General features: G+C 38.6%; 1 protein-coding gene across 2 annotated transcripts in view; it reads left to right on the plus strand.

Moving 5' to 3' along the window:
- Positions 1–20,283, plus strand: part of KPNA3 (karyopherin subunit alpha 3) — a 94,313-nt gene that overhangs the window by 49,542 nt on the left and 24,488 nt on the right. The window contains exons 3-6 of one of the 2 annotated variants that reach the window (XM_023187314.1): positions 14,845–14,934; positions 15,111–15,140; positions 15,227–15,279; positions 15,418–15,513. In XM_023187314.1, the coding sequence (XP_023043082.1) occupies positions 14,845–14,934; positions 15,111–15,140; positions 15,227–15,279; positions 15,418–15,513 (269 nt within the window). Of the gene's footprint in view, positions 1–14,844; positions 14,935–15,110; positions 15,141–15,218; positions 15,280–15,417; positions 15,514–20,283 lie in introns of both variants that reach the window. The other variant, XM_031934941.1, reaches the window with a different exon arrangement.

Here is a 20,283-nt window from a genome sequence, read left to right on the forward strand (position 1 = left end):
AGAAGATTCCTCCACTTTTTTTTTTTGTTTTGTTTTTTGAGATGGATTCTCGCTCTGTCGCCCAGGCTGGAGTGCAGTGGCCGGATCTCAGCTCACTGCAAGCTCTGCCTCCCGGGTTTACGCCATTCTCCTGCCTCAGCCTCCCGAGTAGCTGGGATTACAGGTGCCCGCCACCTCGCCCGGCTAGTTTTTTTTATTTTTTTAGTAGAGACGGGGTTTCACCGTGTTCACCAGGATGGTCTCGATCTCCTGACCTCGTGATCAGCCTCCCAAAGTGCTGGGATTACAGGCTTGAGCCACCGCGCCCGGCCAATTCCTTCACTCTTTATGGTCAGAGTATCTGTCCCTGATTCCAGGCCTTGCTGTCTCTCTTACTCCATTGAGGAGAGAATCACATTGTTTTTATTTAGTGACATTGAGATTCTTGAAAACAAAAGAGAGCTAGTCCCCAGAGTTTCATTGAGAAATTCTAGTGGATATCATCCCTCAATTGTAATTCATTTTACTCCAAGGGATTTTGCTTTGAATATTTCATTTTCCCTTAGATTGTAAGCTTCTAAAGTGCAGGTAATAACCACATTCACTATCCATCTACATCCCTCCACCCCAGCCTCCCAAGTAACTCCTAAGTCTCTTCCTTAACCCATCTCAAAATGCCTAATCAAATTATGTCTGTGTAGTTGATACTCATTAAGTGCTAATATTCAAGAATTAAATTTAATTATGATCTCTAAAAAAAATGCACTTATATTTAAGTTATGTATTGAAGTTTTTTTTTTGTTTTTTGTTTTTTGCTTTTTTGAGACGGAGTCTTGCTCTGTCACCTAGGCTGGAGTGCAGTGGCACAATCTCGGCTCACTGCAAACTCTGCCTCCCGGGTTCATGCCATTCTCCTGCCTCAGCCTCCCGAGTAGCTGGGACTACAGTCGCCCACCACTGCACTTGGCTAAGTTTTTTTTTTTTGTATTTTTTATTTTTATTTATTTATTTATTTATTTATTTAGTTAGTTAGTTAGTTATTTTTTTTGAGACGGAGTCTCGCTTTGTCTCCCGGGCTGGAGTGCAGTGGCCGGATCTCAGCTCACTGCAAGCTCCGCCTCCCGAGTTTACGCCATTCTCCTGCCTCAGCCTCCCGGGTAGCTGGGACTACAGGCGCCCGCCACCTCGCCCGGCTAGTTTTTTGTATTTTTTAGTAGAGACGGGGTTTCACCGTGTTAGCCAGGATGGTCTCGATCTCCTGACCTCGTGATCCACCCGTCTCGGCCTCCCAAAGTGCTGGGATTACAGGCTTGAGCCACCACGCCCGGCTTTTGTATTTTTTAGTAGAGACGGGGTTTCACCGTGTCAGCCAGGATGGTCTCGATCTCCTGACCTCGTGATCCACCCACATCGGCCTCCCAAAGTGCTGAGATTACAGGCGTGAGCCACCGCACCCGGCCTGAAGTTTTAAGACAAATACTTTAGATATAGGCCATGCTACTCAAAAGTCCTGATCTCTCTGACAAGTTAGGGAGCTTGTGCCAAAATATAAAAGAAGGCACTGCTTCCTTCAAGAGAGTCTTTCTGACAGAAGTAAATGGAAAGATATCCCATTTACATGGATTTGGAAGAATTCATATTATTAAAATATCAGTACTACCCAAAGCGAGGTACAGATTCACTACAATCTGTATCAACCTCTAATGTCATTTTTCACAGAAATAGAAAAAAATACCTCTAAAATTTGTATGAAACCACAGAAGACCCCAAATAGCCAAAGCAATCTTAATGAACCCGGAAGCATCACACTAACTGATATGAAAATCTACTGCAAAGCTATAGTAATCAAAACAGCATGATAGTGGCATAAAAACACACACACACACACAACAGTGGAACAGAACAGAGAGCCCAGAAATAAATGCACACATTTGTAGTTGGTTGATTTTTGACAAAGGTGCCAAGAACATGCAACAGGAAAGGGCAGTCTTTTCAATAAATGGTCTTGGGAAAACTGGCTATCTACATGCAGAAGAATGAGACCCCGCCCTTATTTCACACAATATAGAAAAATCAACTCAAGGCCGGGCGCAGTGGCTCAAGCCTGTAATCCCAGCACTTTGGGAGGCCGAGACGGGCGGATCACAAGGTCAGGAGATCGAGACCATCCTGGCTAACACGGTGAAACCCCGTCTTTACTAAAAAAAATACAAAAACTAGCCGGGCGTGGTGGCCGGCGCCTGTATTCCCAGCTACTTGGGAGGCTGAGGCAGGAGAATGGCGTGAACCCGGGAGGCGGAGCTTGCAGTGAGCTGAGATCTGGCCACTGTACTCCAGCCTGGGTGACAGCGAGACTCCGTCTCAAAAAAAAAAAAGAAAAGAAAAATCAACTCAAGATAGATTAAAATGTAAACATAAGATGTGAAACTGTAAAACTACTAGAAGAAAACATGGGGGGAAAATCTCCATAATATTGGTCTGGGCAATGTTTTCCTGGATATGACCCCAAAAACACAGACAACAAAACAAAAACAGACAGATGCAGTTATATCAAATTTAAAAGGTTCTGCACAGCAAAAGAGACTATTAATAAAGAGAGAACCTATAGAAAATATTTGCAAACCATACATCTGATAAGGGGTTATTATTATATAAGGAATTCAACTCAATAGCAAGAAAACTAATCAATTAAAAAATGGGCAAGGGTTGGGCATGGTGGCTCACGCCTGTAATCCCAAGACTTTGGGAGGCCAAGGCGGGCAGATCACAATGTCGGGAAATTGAGACCAAAAACACGGTGAAACCCCATCTCTACCAAAAGTACAAAAAAGTAGCCGGGTGTGGTGGCACTTGCCTGTATTCCCAGCTACTCAGGAGGCTGAGGCAGGAGAATTGCTTGAACCTGGGAGGTGGAGGCTGCGGTGAGCCAAGATCATGCCACTGCACTCCAGCCTGGGCGACAGAGCAAGACTCCATCTCAAAATGACTCCATCTCAAAAAAAAGGGCAAAAAACCAGAATAAACATTCTCAAAACATAGAAATGGCTAATAGGTATATTAAAAATTGTTCAACATTACTAATAATCAGAGAAATAAAATTAAAACTACTGTGAGATTTCATCTTAACACCTGTTGATAACCATTATCAAAAAGATGAAAGATAACACATGTTGGTGAGGATGTAGAGAAAAGGAAACTCTTGTACACTCTTGGTGAGAATGTAAGTTAGTACAGCCATTATAGAAAAGCAGTATGGGAAAGTTCCTAAAAATAGAACTACCTTGTGATAAAGCAATCCCACTACTGTGTATATATCCAAAGGAAAAATGAAACCTATATGTTGAAGAGATATCTGCACTCCCATGTTTATTGTATCACAATACCCAAGATAAGGAATCAACCTAAATGTCCACTAGTAGACAAACAGAAAAAGAAAATGTGATATGTGTACATAGTGGAATACTTTTCAGCCTTAAAAGAAAGAAACCCTCTCTTTTGCAACAACATGGATGAACTTGGAGGACATTACATTACCAGAAATAGGTCAGGCAAACAAGGCAAATATCACATGCTCTCACTTATACATGGAGTCTAAAAAAAAGCTAGACTCATAGAAATAGAGAGTAGGATGGTGGTTACCAGGGGCTGGGGCCAGGGGTAGGAGGCACAGGGATTTGGGGAGATACTGATCAAAGTATCTGGGTAGCTGGGACCACAGGTGCTCAACACCATGCTCAGCTAATTTTTTGTATTTTTGGTAGAGACGGGGTTTTGCCATGTTGCCCAGGCTAGTCTTAAACTCCTGAGCTCAAACAATCTGCCCGCCTTAACCTCCCAAAGTTCTGGAATTACAGGCATGAGTCACCACACTAAGCTGTGTTTATTAACTTATAGCCATTCCACAGCATATATATACTTCAAAGTATCATGTTTTACTCAATAAATATATAGAATTTTTGTCAACTTTTAAAAAATATTATCTTTAAAGTAGGTCTTTCTGTCTAAAGAACTGAACTAAACAATGTGCTTAGTTTCACAATTGATTTATGTTCTGGCACAAGCTCCCCTCCCCACCTTTTTTTGTTACTTTAGACGCTTATCACCCTGAAGGTAAAACCTCCCTTATCTTGTAGCAGAACTGTAACAAATAGTTTGAGAATTATTAACCAGTGTAAGGATCACACTTCAAATAACAGATATTGATCCGTCAAAATTGAGGATGACAGATGACATCTTTTTATTAATATCTACTGTTTACCTGGCCTCTGATTCCTTTTGTGTGAGTTGTTTTTTCACTTAACCTCCTTGTTCTCTTTCTTCCCAATTTAGTGAGGCTTTTATGCATCAACACTTAAACACATCTGTACCACCGTTTTTTTTTTTTTAATCACATTGTAGACAGAGTTATGTAGGAATTAAGTGACTTGCATAGTCACACGCTAATAAATGGCAGAGCTCTTAACCATTATGCTATAATGCCTCTCAAAATACATGTGTGTTGGTTGAATAATGCTTCGTGGGTTGAGAATAAGCTCAAAACCTGTTACTTGTATTTTCAACTTTCGGCACATTATATTAAACTTGATCTGATCTTTTCTTGATGATTGGTCAGTCAGATAGGCCTGAGTCCCTTTTTTTTTTTTTTTTTTTTGAGATGGGGTCTCACTCTGTTGCCCAGGCTGGAGTCCAGTGGCGCGATCTTGGCTTACTGCAAGCTCCACTTCCTGGGTTCACACCATTCTCCTGCCTCAGCCTCTCGAGTAGCTGGGACTACAGGCACCCGCCACCACACCCAGCTAATTTTTTTGTATTTTTAGTAGAGACGGGGTTTCACCGTGTTAGCCAGGGTGGTCTTGATTTCCTGACATTGTGATCTGCCTGCCTCGGCCTCCCAAAGTGCTGGGATTACAGGCGTGAGCCACTGCGCCCGGCCAAGTCCCTTATTTTCATTAGATTTGGAGGTGAGGCAGGTTTAAGATCCTACATAAAGAAAAAATCCACCCAAGTGCCCCACTTGGTTGATTAGATCCAGTACTTGTTTTAGTTAATTGTTTGAAATATATTTTAAAAAATACTCTAAATTCCCCCATATCAACAAGCCAGAGAAGAAAAATACGATCATATCAGTTACTCATTTCTGGTAAAAGGAATAGAAAGGAATTGCCTCATCTTGATAAAGAGCACCACAAAAACCTCACAGCTAACATCATACTTAATGGTGAAAGACTAAATGCTTTCCCCTGAGATTCAGAAGCAAGGTGATGATGTCTGTCATAACTGCTCTTACTCAGTATAATGCTGGAGGTTCTAGCCATTACCCTATAAGGCAAGAAAAGGAAATGAAAGTTTGTAAAGGAAGAACTAAAACTGTCCCTATTTGCAGATAATGTGATTATCTGTGTAGAACATCCCAAGGAATCTATCAGAAAGCTCCTGGAACTAACAGGTGAGTTTAGCAAGGTCGCAGAATAAAGACATCAGTCGCATTTATGTATGCTGAACATGTAGAAACCAAAATAAAAAAGTACAACTTTTAGACACTTCAAAGAAAATAAAATACTTCCGTATACATTAACAAACATGTACAGGATTTATACAGTGAATATTACAAAATACTGATGAAAGACATGAAACAAGACTTAAAGAAATGGAGAGACGTATACCGTGTTCATGGATTGGAAGCCTCAACATAATAATGACATTGATGCTCCCTAAATTGATCTCCCTAAATTGATCCTATTGAATTCAACCAAGATATTTTGTGGACGTAGACAAACATTTAAAAATATGTATGGAAAAACACAGTCTCTAGAATAGCTAAAACTTAACAAGAAGAAAAAGAAGAAATTACTTCACCTAATATGAAAGCTTATAATATATAGCTATAGTAATCAATACTGTGTGTTATTGCTAGAAGGAAAGACAAAGACAACGGAACAGAAAATATAACACAGAAATATGCCTGCACAAATACATCCAGTTGATTTATAGCGAAGTTACAAAACCAATTCAATGGAAGGAAGGATAGCTTTTTCAAAAATGATGAGCCTAAACTTCACACCTTATGCAAAAATACAAAATGGGTTATAGACTTAAATGTAAAGCACAAAGCTATAAAACTTTTAGGAAAAAACATAGAGAATTTTCTGAATCTGGAAACAGGCAAAGAGTTCTGTTTGACCACAAAAGACTAATCCATAAAAGAACAATTGATAAATTGGACCTGATTAAATTAAAAATTTTGCTGTGTGAGAGCCCATATGAAAAGATAGAAAAGACAAGCTAGATATTGGAAGAAAATATCTGTTAAACCACATATCCAGTAAAAGACTAGTATCCAGTACGTATAATGAACTCTCAAAACTCAGCAGTAAGAGCCAGGTGCAGTGGCATACACCTGTATTCCCAGCTACTCAGGAGGCTGGGGCAGAAACAACACTTGAGCCCAGGAGTTGGAGGCTGCAGTATGCTATGATCTTGCCTATGGACAGCCACTGCACTCTAGCCTGGGCAACATAGTGAGACCCCTGACTCAACACACACACACACACACTCTTAATAGTAAGAAAAACCAAAACAATCTAATTTAAAAAGATGTGAACAGTCATTTCATTGAAAGGAGGACATACAGACATTAAATAAGCACATGGGCCGGGCGCGGTGGCTCAAGCCTGTAATCCCAGCACTTTGGGAGGCCGAGACGGGCGGATCACGAGGTCAGGAGATCAAGACCATCCTGGCTAATACGGTGAAACCCCGTCTCTACTAAAAAATACAAAAAACTAGCCGGGCGAGGTGGCAGGCGCCTGTAGTCCCAGCTACTCGGGAGGCTGAGGCAGGAGAATGGCGTAAACCCGGGAGGCGGAGCTTGCAGTGAGCTGAAATCCGGCCACTGCACTCCAGCCTGGGCTACAGAGCAAGACTCCGTCTCAAAAAAAAAAAAAAAACACATGAAAAGATGTTCAGCATCATTAGCTATTAGGGAAATAGAGATTAAAGCCACAACTACACATCTATCAGAACAGCTAAAATAAATAGTAACAACACCAAATGCTGGCTACAATGTGGAGAAACTGATCACTCATGTGTGGTGGAAATGTAAAATGGTACAATCACTCTGGAAAACAGTTTGTCAGTTTTTTGTCTAAACATGAAACCTCTGTGTAACCCAGTGCTTACAGTCCTGGACATGTATCCCAGAGAAAGGAAAATTTATATTCATATGAGATCTGTACATACATGTCTATATAGCAACTTTATTTTTAATGGCCAAAACTTAGAAACAACACAGGTGGCCTTTAATGGGTAAATAGACGTACTGTAATATATCTACAGTATATCAATATAAAATACTATTCAGCAATAAAAATGAACAATTACATAAGCAACAGTTGTTGATACAAGCAACAATTTATATAAATCTCTGAAGAAGTATGCTGAGCCTGTGATTCTGTCACAAAAAGGTTATATGCCGTATGATCCCATTTATATAACATTTTTGAAATGATAAAATTTTAAAAATGGAAGATAGGTTAATAGTTGCCAGGGGTTATATAGGGTGTCAGAGAGATGAGAAGGATGTGGTTTTGCATATAAAAGGTCAGGAGGCTTGCATCTTGTGTTTTTGGAATTGTTTGCCATCTTGACTCTGGTGGTAGATAACATGAGTCTATACAGGTGATAAAACTGTATGGGATGTAATACACACACACACGCAAATACATGTAAAATGAGGTCTAAATAAAATAAATGGATTGTATCAATGTCAGTATCCCAGTTGTAATATAGTTTTGCAAAGTGTTACCATTGGGGTAACCTGGGCAAAGCATACAAGGGATCTCAATATTATTTCTTTCTTTTTTTGAGACAGAGTCTCACTCTGTTGCCGAGGCTGGAGTGCAGTGGCGCCATCTCTGCTCACTGCAAGCTCCGCCTCCCAGGTTCACGCCATTCTCCTGCCTCAGCCTCCCGAGTAGCTGGGACTATAGGTGCATGCCACCACGCCCGGCTAATTTTTTGTATTTTTAGTAGAGACGGGGTTTCACCGTGTTAGCTAGGATGGTCTCGATCTCCTGACCTTGTGATCCACCTGCCTTGGCCTCCCAAAGTCCTGGGATTACAGGCGTGAGCCATTGCACCCAGCCCATATTATTTCTTATAACTGTGTGTGAATATACAATTATCTCAATAAAAATTTCAGTTACCAAAAAAAGCCTAAGTTAGTATCCAAAAAAGCAGCTATTTGATAATGATCCTGCAGGGAAAAAAGAAACATGCATTAGATTGTCAGTTCTTACATGATTGATGAACCAATAGTGTTATTTTAAAAAATTTGTTTCAATCAAAGCGTAATACACTGAACAGAGTGCCCAAAACGTAAACTTATAAAACTTGTGGGTGAATATCCATGTAGTCATGCAGCAGTAATATCATTTCATAAATGTTAATAGTGAGGGGAATTTTCATTGAGTATGTTTTCCTGCCTTGTTAAAAGCATTTAGATGCAACCAGGGTTGGACTATTTCTAAAATTAAAAGAAAAAAAAAAAAAGAAACCCTAAGGAACTAAAGCCTAAACTAGATTAGGATTTAAAATTAGGGTATTATTGGATAAAAACAGATTTAATTACTTATTTCAAGCTTGAAAGGGGGCTGATAAATAATGTAATTATCGTTTTCATAAGATTTAAAAGAAGTGACATCAAATTTGCTCCACAAGTTTAGGTATAGAATTGCAAGCCAGTTTTTCAAGATGGAAAGAAGAATTTGGGAATGAAAAGGAAGTACTTTATGTACAGATTAATAACATATAGAACTTACTAACTCAAACAATATATTAAGCTGGATTATAAGAAATTGCCCATAGTTAACCTATGTAGGTCAACTGCTTTGACCTACAAAACAGTTCATGTGGTCCCACCTAGTAGAAAACAAGATCCAAAAGGGCTAGATAAATACACACATACATAGATAATAGATTAATAATGGATTTTTAAAGGAATTTAAGAAATCCAGCTAATCCATATGTGTGTTTAAGGATTAGTTGGGTATTGAAGTTAGGGAAGTTCCCATAACCCCTGGGCTTCTTTCTCACTTGACAAAAGAGAAGTATACCCTTTATGAATGCTGAATTTATTGCAGTGCAGTTTTCAGGAGGGTAAAAATCTCTAGGTATCAAGTGAAGGGACAGTTTAAGTTATTGGTTTTAATGATTAATCTGACCGTTAGAAACCTGCCCAGTGATTATTTTTCCTTGGCTTGTACTTATTTTTGTTAAGAGTAAAGTATGGGGCAGGCGCAGTGGCTCACGAATGTAATCCTAGTACTTTGGGAGACTGAGGCGGGTGGATCACCTGAGGTCAAGAGTTCGAGACCAACCTGACCAACATGGAAAAACCCCATCTTTATTAAAAATACAAAATTAGCCGGGCGTGGAGGCACTCAGGAGACTGAGGCAGGAGAATCACTTGAACCCGGGAGGCGTAGGTTGCAGTGAGCCGAGATCGCACCATTGCACTCCAGCCTGGGCAATAAGTGCAAAAACTCCATCTTAAATTAAAAAAAAAAAAAAAAAGTGAAGTATGGTTCTTGTGCCATAGATATTTTGGTCTATGTTAGGATGTTTTCAATTTAAATGCAGGGGTTGTTACCTAATGTTTGATAAAAGAAAGAATTTACTAAGAAGCTATAATAGCTTTAAACTAGTATATGCCTAATAGAATGTCTCTCTCTCTCTGTGTGTATATATGTATGTATATATAAAGTCAAAATTTGCAAATTTAGAAGAGGAAATTCATCAAAGACATAATCATTGTGGGAGATTGTCTTCTTAGTAATGAATAAACACCAATTAAGAAGAGATAGAAAATTTGAATAATTCACAAATTTTAACTAATAAACACATGTAAAACCACATATGTATTTGGAAACTGGTTTTATGATAAAATAAGCTATAGTTTCCAAACTGTGCACTGAGGTAACATGGGGCTCCACAGTGACCTGAAAGGGTCTTTGGGATATTTTAATTTTGGGAGAAATACAGTGACATCTTTCAGACCCCACAGACTTAGATCTTGAGATAGTCCACAGTTTAAACATTTAAATAACACTACATTCCTTTCTACAATTATTTTATCTAAGAGTGAAATAATTTTTTCTTTCAATTTATTTGTTTTTCTTTTCTTTTTCCCAAATGAGTACTTTGGCCTACACTGTGAACTGAGAAAGTTTGGGAACTTCTAGTATAAAGCAGGTGTCAGCTAATTTCAGTGTGTTGTACATACATGTTCTCTGACCACAATATAATTAGAATAAGACAGTTACAAAAACCTCATGTTTTAAAGTACATCTGAATATATTGAATATATTGAGCATCAAAGAAATCTTAATGGAATCTAAGAATACCTAAAAATGAACAGTAGGAAAACTATTACATGTCAGAACCTGTAGAATACGGTTAAAGTGGTAATTCGAGACAAATTTATAGCAAGTAGAGAGAAGGAACAACAACAAAATACTAGGAATTTTAGAAGTCATATTAATTTAAATACAGCATAAATTTAAAAACATGAGTGCATCAGCTAGTTTTTTGCTGCATAATACACCACTCCAAACTTTGTAGCTTAAAACAATAGCCATTTTATTGAGCTAACAGTTTTGTAGGTTGGCGGAGTGGGTTTTTCTGGCATAGGCCAGTTCAGCTGTTTTCTGCAGGCTTCCCTTATTGTCTCTGGTCAGCTCGCAGGGTTGGTTGGTGACTAGATGATCTAGCATGGTCTCAAGTAACTTGGCTGGGACTTGGTTGTTGTCCATGCAGTCTCATTCTCCATGGCTCAGTGTTCACAGGATGGTTTCAGGAAAAAAGTAGCAAAAGAGAACCTGTCCCTGATGTGTAAGCACTTTTCGAGTCTGTTTGCTTAACGTCCCATTGCCAAAGTAAGTCACACAGCCATGCCTACAGTCAGTACGGGACTGGATATGGGAAGGGGAATTACTGCCATTTTTGCAAACAATCTACAATTTAAGTATGAGCAAACTTACGCAAATAGGCAAGGCACAGTGGCTCACGCCTGTAATCCCACCACTTTGGGAGGCCAAGGCAGGCGGAACACTTGAGGCCAGGAGTCCGAGACCCGCCTGGACAACATGGTGAAACCCTGTCCCTTCTAAAAATACAAAAATGAGCTGGGCATGGTGGTGCTCGCCTTTAATCCCAGCTACTTAATGAGGCTGTGAGGCAGGAGAATCACTTGAATCTGGGAGGCGGAGGTTGCAGTGAGCCAAGATCATGCCACTGTACTCCATCCTGGACAACAGAGTGAGACTGTGTCTCAAAAACAAAAATCAAGCAAACAAAAAACTTACGCAGATAAATTTGGAGATTTATGTGAAGAGGGCAATTTCCTAGCAGAAAAAATTAATTTACCCAGCTGACTCAAGAAGATAACCTGAATAGATCTTAAAAAAAAAAAAAAAATCAAAGAGGCTAGGCGCAGTGGCTCACTCCTGTAATCCCAGCACTCTGAGAGGCTGAGGTGGGCAGATCACCTGAGGTCAGGAGTTCGAGACCAGCCTGACCAACATGGAGAAACCCTGTCTGTACTAAAAATACAAAATTAGCCGGGTGTGGTGGCGCATGTCTGTAACAGCTACTTCGGAGGCTGAGGCAGGAGAATCATTTGAACCTGGGAGGTGGAGGTTGTGGTGAGCCGAGATTGCGCCATTGCACTCGAGCCTGGGCAACGAGAGTGAAATTCTGTCTCCAAAAAAAAAAAAAAAAAAAAAATCAATTTAATACAGCTAAAAATTTAACCTCTCCCACCATCCTGTAAAAGAAAAGGTAGTCTTACAGGTGGAACTCTGGCAGACATTGAAGGAACAGATAATTCCAGCCTTATTAAATGATTTCAGAGAAGGTAAGGAGGGAACACTTCCCAACTCATTTTATGAAGCTAGCAAAACCATGATCCCAAGCAACAGACCAAGACATTCTGAGAAAAGATGCTTTGTAGCCAGTTTCACTTAGGAACATTGAGGGGAAAAATCCTAAATAAAATATTAACAAATTGATTTCAGGAATGAATATTTTTAAAAAAATTCTAATAAAGTTTCCAGGACTTGCAGGGATATTTTAATATTAGAAAGTCATTTAATTTACCATATTTACAGATGAAAGTGGAAATATAATATCCATTTGAATAGATGGAAAGAAGCACAATTTGATGAAATTAAGCACTCATTCATGGCTTATAAAGAAAAAAGTTATTAGCAAGTTAGGAACAGAAAGGAGTTGCCTTGCCCAATAAAGGGTATCTACCGAAAAAGACAGCACACATCCTATATAACGATAAAATGCTATCCCCAGATTGGAGATCTGTATATGTAGGAAACTTTAGTTGTATTTATGCTTTGTATTTCTTCTATTCCAGAAATACTTGGAAAGGAGGAATAGAGGGAGTAAGATTCCTTAAAGACCTCTGGAAGCTTGATTGATCAGGCTCTGGAAAAGAGGAAAATAGAGTCAAAGAATGAAAATAGAACGGAATCAGTGTTAAAATCATTTGGGGGTAGGGGTTAACTTGTCAATAAACTTTGTTAAAACTGTTTAAATGGATTAAATCCAAGAGATGTTAAACATTTCTATATATATTACAAACCATAGAGTGTAACTGTAATTTTTTTTTAATTTTACACAATTTCAGATTTGTAGTTTGAAGTTCAAAGTTGTGAGAATAGTATAGAAACATCATATACCCTTCACTCGGCACCCAGGTTCCCTAGCATTTTTCATATTTGCATTATTATCTTTGTATACATTTTTTTCCTTGAACCAGTTAAATTGCAAACATCAGTGCTTCAATTCCCTTAATACAACAACTTATATTTCATAAAAACAGATAGTTTCCCAATGTAAGCACAGTACACTTGTCAGACTAACTTAGGTAAAAATCTACCATTCAATCCATAGAACCAATTTAGATTTTGCATATGGTTCCCAGTTATGTCCTTTATAAATCCAAGATCCAAGCCAAGATCAGAGATGGCAAGATCCAAGCCAAGATCCAAGATCCAAGCCAAGATCAGAGATGGCATTTAGTTGTCATGTTTCTTTATTCTCCTTCTATCTGGAACTCTTCCTCAGTCTTTATCTTTCATGACTACATTTTTGAAGAATATAGGGCTATTTTTTTTTTTTTTTTTTTTGTGGTAGAATGACAGACTTGGGTTTTTCTGGCATTTCTCAGGTTATTTATTTATGTTAGGAATACCACAGAAGTTATGTTTTATTAGTACACAAGACCCCAGGAGGCACACAGTGTTGATTTGTTAATTCACTGATAGTGACACCTTTTGTCATTTGGTCAAGAATGCTGTCTGCCATGTTTTCCCACTTTAATGAATATTCTGTGGGAAGCCACTTAAAACCATGTAAAATATCACTGCATGGATTTGAATATATATATATATACACACACACACATATATATATAATGAGGTGCTTATAATGTGAGATTATATAATGTGAGATGCTGTAATTTAAAAATATTTTAGAATTGGTTAAGTTACTAAAGAAGTATGCTTATACAAGTGGAAATTGGTAAACTACTAATGATTGACATATATAGACACCAGTTTATTTAAATGTGCTTGCTTATACCCAGCACAAAAATTGGCATGCGGATAAGCATGTTTCTATATACGTATAGAAATAAGTATCTGAATCTTATTTTCTAGTTTATCTGAATTTTAACATCAATAGTAATGTCTCTTCAGTAACTTTGTTATAATGAAATACCTTGTAAATATAGCAAACATTAGAAGTATGCCTTTTGAAATTTTAAATTGAAAAGGATGTTAGACATTATTTGGTCTCTTGATGTAACTTGTTTTAATTCCATAGAAAAACTAAAAACTTAGAGAAAATCCGTGATTTATTCACAGCTACATGTGTAAAATGGCACAGGTTACTGTAACAAGCAATTGAAGTTCAGTGAAATTTGGAAATTGATTTGCTAATAGAGAATTTTTGTTTGTAAAAGCCAGATAGCAAGAGTTTAAATCTGAGATGATGGCGGGTAGGCAGCATTTATGTTCATGAATTCCTACTCCCCACACCTAGAAAGCATGTGTAAACCTCAACATTTGAGCATTGGGCTCTTCCCATTAAGCTGGTTTCTTAATAAACTGCTGCAGGTAACCATTAGCCATAAGTAAATGAAAACTAGCATGCCAGTTGAAATATATTTGCTAGACTTTATAATAAATATTGCATCTCCAAATTTAAATCTTTCCTAGAGATTAAGAGGCACACCAACATGGCCAAAACAGTTGGTGCTGGCCTGTGCTCATGCCTATAATCCCAGCACTTTGGGAGGCTGGAGGCAGGCAGATCACTTGAGGCCGGGAGTTTGAGATCATTCTGGCCAACATGGCAAAAATGCATCTCTACTAAAAATATAAAAATTAGCCAGGTGTGGTGGCTCACCACTGTAATCCCAGTTACTCAGGAGGTTGAGGCATGAGAATCACCTGAACCCAGGAAGCAGAGGTTGGAAGTGAGCTAAGATTGTGCCACTGCACTCCAGACTGGGTGACAGAGTAAGACTCTTGTCTCCAAAAAAAAAAAAAAAAAAACTACAGTGGGTGCTTAATGAAGCGTGTGTGTAAAAGCAAGCCAGGTAATTTTGTTACCAAAGCCAGAATGTGACCCTTGTCATTGTTTTGCAGTATGCACGTTTAATTCATATTATCCTTATGTGTTCAGTATTTGTTTCATAATTGCCTAATAAAGTTGAAGTCGTTTTAATGGATTTTTCATTAACAGCAGTCCTTACGACTTTTTAAGCATTTATTGGTTGCCTTTCAGAACAAAAGAGATGAACACTTATTGAAAAAGAGAAATGTTCCCCAAGAAGAAAGTCTAGAAGATTCAGATGTTGATGCTGATTTTAAAGCAGTAAGTTACCATGTTTTTATAGTGACTTTAATTTTTATAGTAACTGTGAGAACTTCATTTTTAATATAACACCAACTTTATAATAAGTATATTAACTTTAACTTAATCAGGTACACTATTTAATGAATGTGATTTTGCTAATAAACTGCTGAACTATGTTTTTTTTTCTTTTTAAGCAAAATGTAACACTAGAAGCTATATTGCAGGTATGTTATTAATTTAATATTCTCATTTTGAAGTATTTTGAAATTGATTTTTTTTTCATTTCTGAAATTTACATTTGGTATTGCAGAATGCCACAAGTGACAACCCAGTGGTCCAACTGAGTGCTGTCCAGGCAGCAAGGTAAATACTACTTTGTCCAGAGAGAGAATTGTGTCATTCCTCAGTCGTGTTACCTGGTGGTCTAGAAGTTAATACGTTGTTATTTCTTTTCACAGTTTGAAAATTATAGCAATTAATTTCTTATATTTATTTTCCTAGAAAACTGCTATCCAGTGACAGAAATCCACCGATCGATGACTTAATAAAATCTGGGATTTTACCAATTCTAGTCAAATGTCTAGAAAGGGATGATAAGTAAGTATGGATTTGACTCCCTATTCAGTTTGTTTCAGTTAATTTAAAAGTTTGGATTATTATTTAACCAGTGAGTTCAGTTTGGCTTTGTACTTACGATGTTTTTCAGTTGTCATATATTTTAATTTAATTTTCTTATTCTGTGATCATATTTAGCAGACCCAGAGTGCTTCTCGTTTTGATTTCTGAAGGATGTGTGTTTTCTAGGAAATTTTTGTCTGTTTATTGCCTGCTTTAACTTATCTCAAATATTTATAGTCTTTGTTAGGATTTTTTATTAGTAATATTTTAAAACAACCCAAATAATGTTTGAGTCACTCTTTGCTTATGAGTCTATCTATAGATTAACCTCGTGACTAAGTCAAGGTGAATGGTTTACAGAACTAAGTGGCTCTTTGTTACCCTGGGAATCTTCCACCTGATTACTGATCCTCTGTGTTGTCTTTAACAGAACTTCATCCATGATAAGTTGTCCAACATCAGACTTTTTGTCTGCAAATTAAGAATAAGGGGACAGGTTACTTATTACCAGAAGAGAAGAGAAGAGAAGAAGTAAAACTCAGTGGCATCTTTTGAGGAACTGGTCCTATTTCCATTTTTGTTTAGTGATATCTCAGTGCTATCTCAGTGCTGTGCCTTAAACTTCGTTAATTTGGATTAACTAGGGAGAATATAAGTTTGAACTCCAAATATATTAAAACAAATGCTTTTTTTGCATTTAAGAGCATCTAGACTGAAACTTGGGATATTTTGCTAAATGTTGTCCAAGGAATTTTCAGTTGGCTAGATAAGAATAGTGGTATATAAATGTTGCCACTAAGAGTTTTTAGTATTTAAAAATATCATTTGCTTTTGTTGTGTGCCACAACCTCTCCCATTCTCCATCCCCAGGCCCTTCACACTTTTTAAAATACTATCATGTTTGTTTTCTATAACAGTGTTTATTTAAGTAAAGGTAAGTTTTATTTTAGCTGTTGAAAAAATAAATTCTGGCCAGGTGTGGTAGCTCACGCCTGTAATCCCAGCACTTTAGGAGGCCAAGGTGGGTGGATTGCTTGAGTCCAGGTTCGAGACCAGCCTGGGCAATGTGGCAAAATCCCAGCTCTACCAAAAAAGAAAAAAGAAAACAAACAAAAAAAACCCCCCACGAAAATTAGCCAGGCATTGTGGCACATGCCTGTAGTCCCATCTACTTGGGAGGCTGAGGTGGGAGGATCGTCTGAGCCTGGAATGTGGAGGTTGCCATGAGCCAATATCGTGCCATTGCACTCCAGCCTGGGTAATAGAGAAACCCTGACTCTAAAATAAAATAAATTCGGCCAGGCGCGATGGCTCACACCTGTAATCCCAGCACTTTGGGAGGCCGAGGTGGGGGGTTACGAGGTCAGGAGATCAAGACCATTCTGGCTAACACGGTGAAACCCTGTCTCTACTAAAAAATACAAAAAAAAATTAGCCGGGCGTGGTGGCGGGCACCTGTAGTCCCAGCTACTTGGGACGCTGAGGTAGGAGAATGGCGTGAACCTGGGAGGCGGAGCTTGCAGTGAGCCGAGATGGCGCCCCTGCACTCTAGCCTAGGTGACAGAGTGAGACTCTGTCTCAAAAAAATAAATAAATAAATAAATAAAGTCCTATCTACTTTTACTTTTAGGACCCTCCACTTCTTTTTTCTTTTTGGAGACAGAGTCTCCCTCTGTTACCCAGGGTAGAGTGCAATGTGCAGTGGTGCAATCTGGTCTCACTGCAATGTCCGCCCCCCACGTTCAAGCGATTCTCGTGCCTCCGCCTCTTTGAGTAGCTGGGATTATATGTGTGGCTAATTTTTGTATTTTTAGTAGAGATGGGGTTTCACCGTGTTGGCCAGGCTAATCTCGAACTTTTGACCTCAGGTGATCCACCTGCTTTGGCCTCTCAAAGTGCAGAGATTACAGGCGTGAGCCACTGTGCCCGGCCTAGGGCCCCTTGTTTGTGGCCAACTTCTCTTCTTTTTTTTTTTTTTTTCATTTCTTTCCAGCCTTTTATATATAGACTCATTTGTGTGGGTGTGTCTGTGAAACATAACATACATAATACAGAAAAATATGCTAAAATATATACAGCTTAATGAATAATTATAAAACACAGACCTCTGTAACCACCACCCAAAGCAAAAACAGAAAATTTTCCGTGATTTGGATCTGACTTTATGGATTTGTCATGGGAAGTTGTGTTATAATGTAAAAGGCCATATACTTTGGAGCCAGATTGACTGGGTTCAAATCCTGGGTTTGCTGTTGATGAAAATCCAGGTGGCTTTTGAACCTCCAGTATTTCATCTATAAAAACTAGGTGATGGTAAGGAATGGAAATAATACATAAAAAGCACTCTACACAATGTCAGGCTTATAATAAATATCCATTTGTTATTGCACTCATTTATTTTTTCTATTTCTTTTTTTCCACATGACATCTTGGAAGACTTTCTCTGGCTTTATAATTTTATTTTTTACATTTATCCATTTTCTCATTTAAGTCCCTCATTCCCAGTATTTTGCCAAACCACCTAACCAGCTTAATAACTTTCTCCTTCCAGTCTGAGGCAACATATACTATCTTACTATTTTTGGTCTTACTGGTTTTTTTACTTCTTCTCTGCTTCTGATATACCATCTTATTTCCTACCTTCTGCTAGAATTCATGTACAGGGGAAATTTTAAAAGTTTGTGGAAAAATGGAATCAAAAGATAATAAAATATATAAACTTGATTTCTCAACATAAGCTCCATCAAGGTCAAGACACTTTTGTAAGTGATACTACCAGCCATTGTCTATCCCTAAAGAACTGAGGGTCCTGGGAATTTAACCATGTCAGCGCAGTCTTTTTCATGATATTAACTGAAGAAAACTAGATGCCCTTTACAGGTTGTTTTTTTAAGATTAGGAAACAAAAAGTCACAAGATGCCAAATCAGAACTGTAAGGTGCATGCCTAATGATTTCCTATTGATTCTCTTGCAAAATTGCTCTTGTTTGATGAGAGGAATGAGCAGAAACATTGTGGTGGAGAAAGACTCTCAAAACACTCTTGTAATAAGCAGATGTTATCATTCTTTGACCCTCTAGAAGGTCGACAAGAATAATACCTTGAGCATCCCCAAAAACTTTTTATTCATTAGCTTTCCTCCTGACCAGTCCACTTTTGCTTCAACTTTTTTTTTTTGGAGACAGAGTCTCGCTCTTGTCACCCAGGCTGGAGTGCAGTGACGTGATCTCAGCTCACTGTAAGCTCTGCCTCCCGGGTTCAGGCCATTCTTCTGCCTCAGCCTCCCGAGTAGCTGGGACTACAGGCACCTGCCACCACACCCGGCTAATTTTTTGTATTTTTGGTAGAGACAGAGTTTCACTGTGTTAGCATGGTCTCGATCTCCTGACCTCGTGATCCGCCCGCCTCGGCCTCCCAAAGTGCTGGGATTATAGGCATGAGCCACCGCGCCCGGCCAGCTTTGATTTTACTTTGTCTTCAGGATCATACTGGGAAAGCCATGTTTCATCTCCTCTTACAATTCCTTGAAGAAATACTTGAGGACCTTGATCCCACTGGTTTAAAATTTTCATTGAAAGCTCTGCTCTTGTCTACAGCTTATCTGGGCACCTATCAAGGGGAAAGTTTGCTCTACTTTAATTTTTCCGTCGTAATTGTGTGAGCTGAACCAATCAAGATGTCTGTGGTACTGGCAGTTGTTTCTGCTGTTAATCAACAATCATCCTCTATTAGGGCACGACCAAGATTAATTTTTTCCTCAGATATTGATGTTGTTTGCCACTGTGGACTTCATCTTCAACATCGACTTGTCCCTTGTTGAAAGGAGTTAACCATTTGTAAGCTGCTGATTTCTTTGAGGGCATTTTCCCCATAAACTTCTAAGTGCATCAGTGAATTTACCATTATTTCACCCAAGCTTCACCATAAATTTGATGTTGTTTTTGCTTTAATTTTAGCAGGATTCCTGTTGCTCTCCTCCTAGGGGCTCATTTCAAATTGATGTCTTACCCCTTACCCCTCTTACTGCCTCAAACTAGATCATGTTCAGACATATATAGGAAGTTAGTATGAGTTTATTTTGGTGCAAAAAAAATTGAAATCCATGGAGTTTTTTCATAATACACATTTTTAATGAACTTTTAAAAGTTACCTAATAGTTCTTCTCTGCTACTTCATTTTCTCATATGTTCCATCTTTTTAACCTGTATATATATTCCATCCTCACTGTTTGCTGTATGTCTGACATTTATTCTCCTTAAAACCTTTCGTTCTTGGATCTCTAACCTTTTTTTTTTTTTTTTTGAGATAGAATCTCGCTGTGTCGCTGAGGCTGGAGTGCAATGGCGCAATCTCGGCTCACTGCAAACGCCGCCTCCCAGGTTCAAGGGATTCTCCTGCCTCAGCCTCCTGAGCAGCTGGGATTATAGGCATGCACCATCACATCCAGCTAATTTTTGTATTTTTAGTAGAGACGGTTTTTGCCGTGTTGGCCAGGCTGGTTTCAAACTCCCGACCTCAGGTGATCCACCCGCCTTGGCCTCCCAAAGTGCTGGTATTACAGGTGTGAACCACCGTGCCCGGACCTCTTTAACCTTTTGATACTAACAACCTTGCTTGCTTTCTTCCCTGTTTATAGACTTTTCTTTGAACTCCCTAACCTTTGTCTAATGTTAATTTTTGCTGACTAAATCCCCCCAACCTTGGTATTCCACTTAAGGGAATTTATACCCTTTCAGCTATCCTAACTTA

This window comes from Piliocolobus tephrosceles, chromosome X, assembly GCF_002776525.5.
Source record: "Piliocolobus tephrosceles isolate RC106 chromosome X, ASM277652v3, whole genome shotgun sequence".
NCBI classification, from domain to species: domain Eukaryota; kingdom Metazoa; phylum Chordata; class Mammalia; order Primates; family Cercopithecidae; genus Piliocolobus; species Piliocolobus tephrosceles.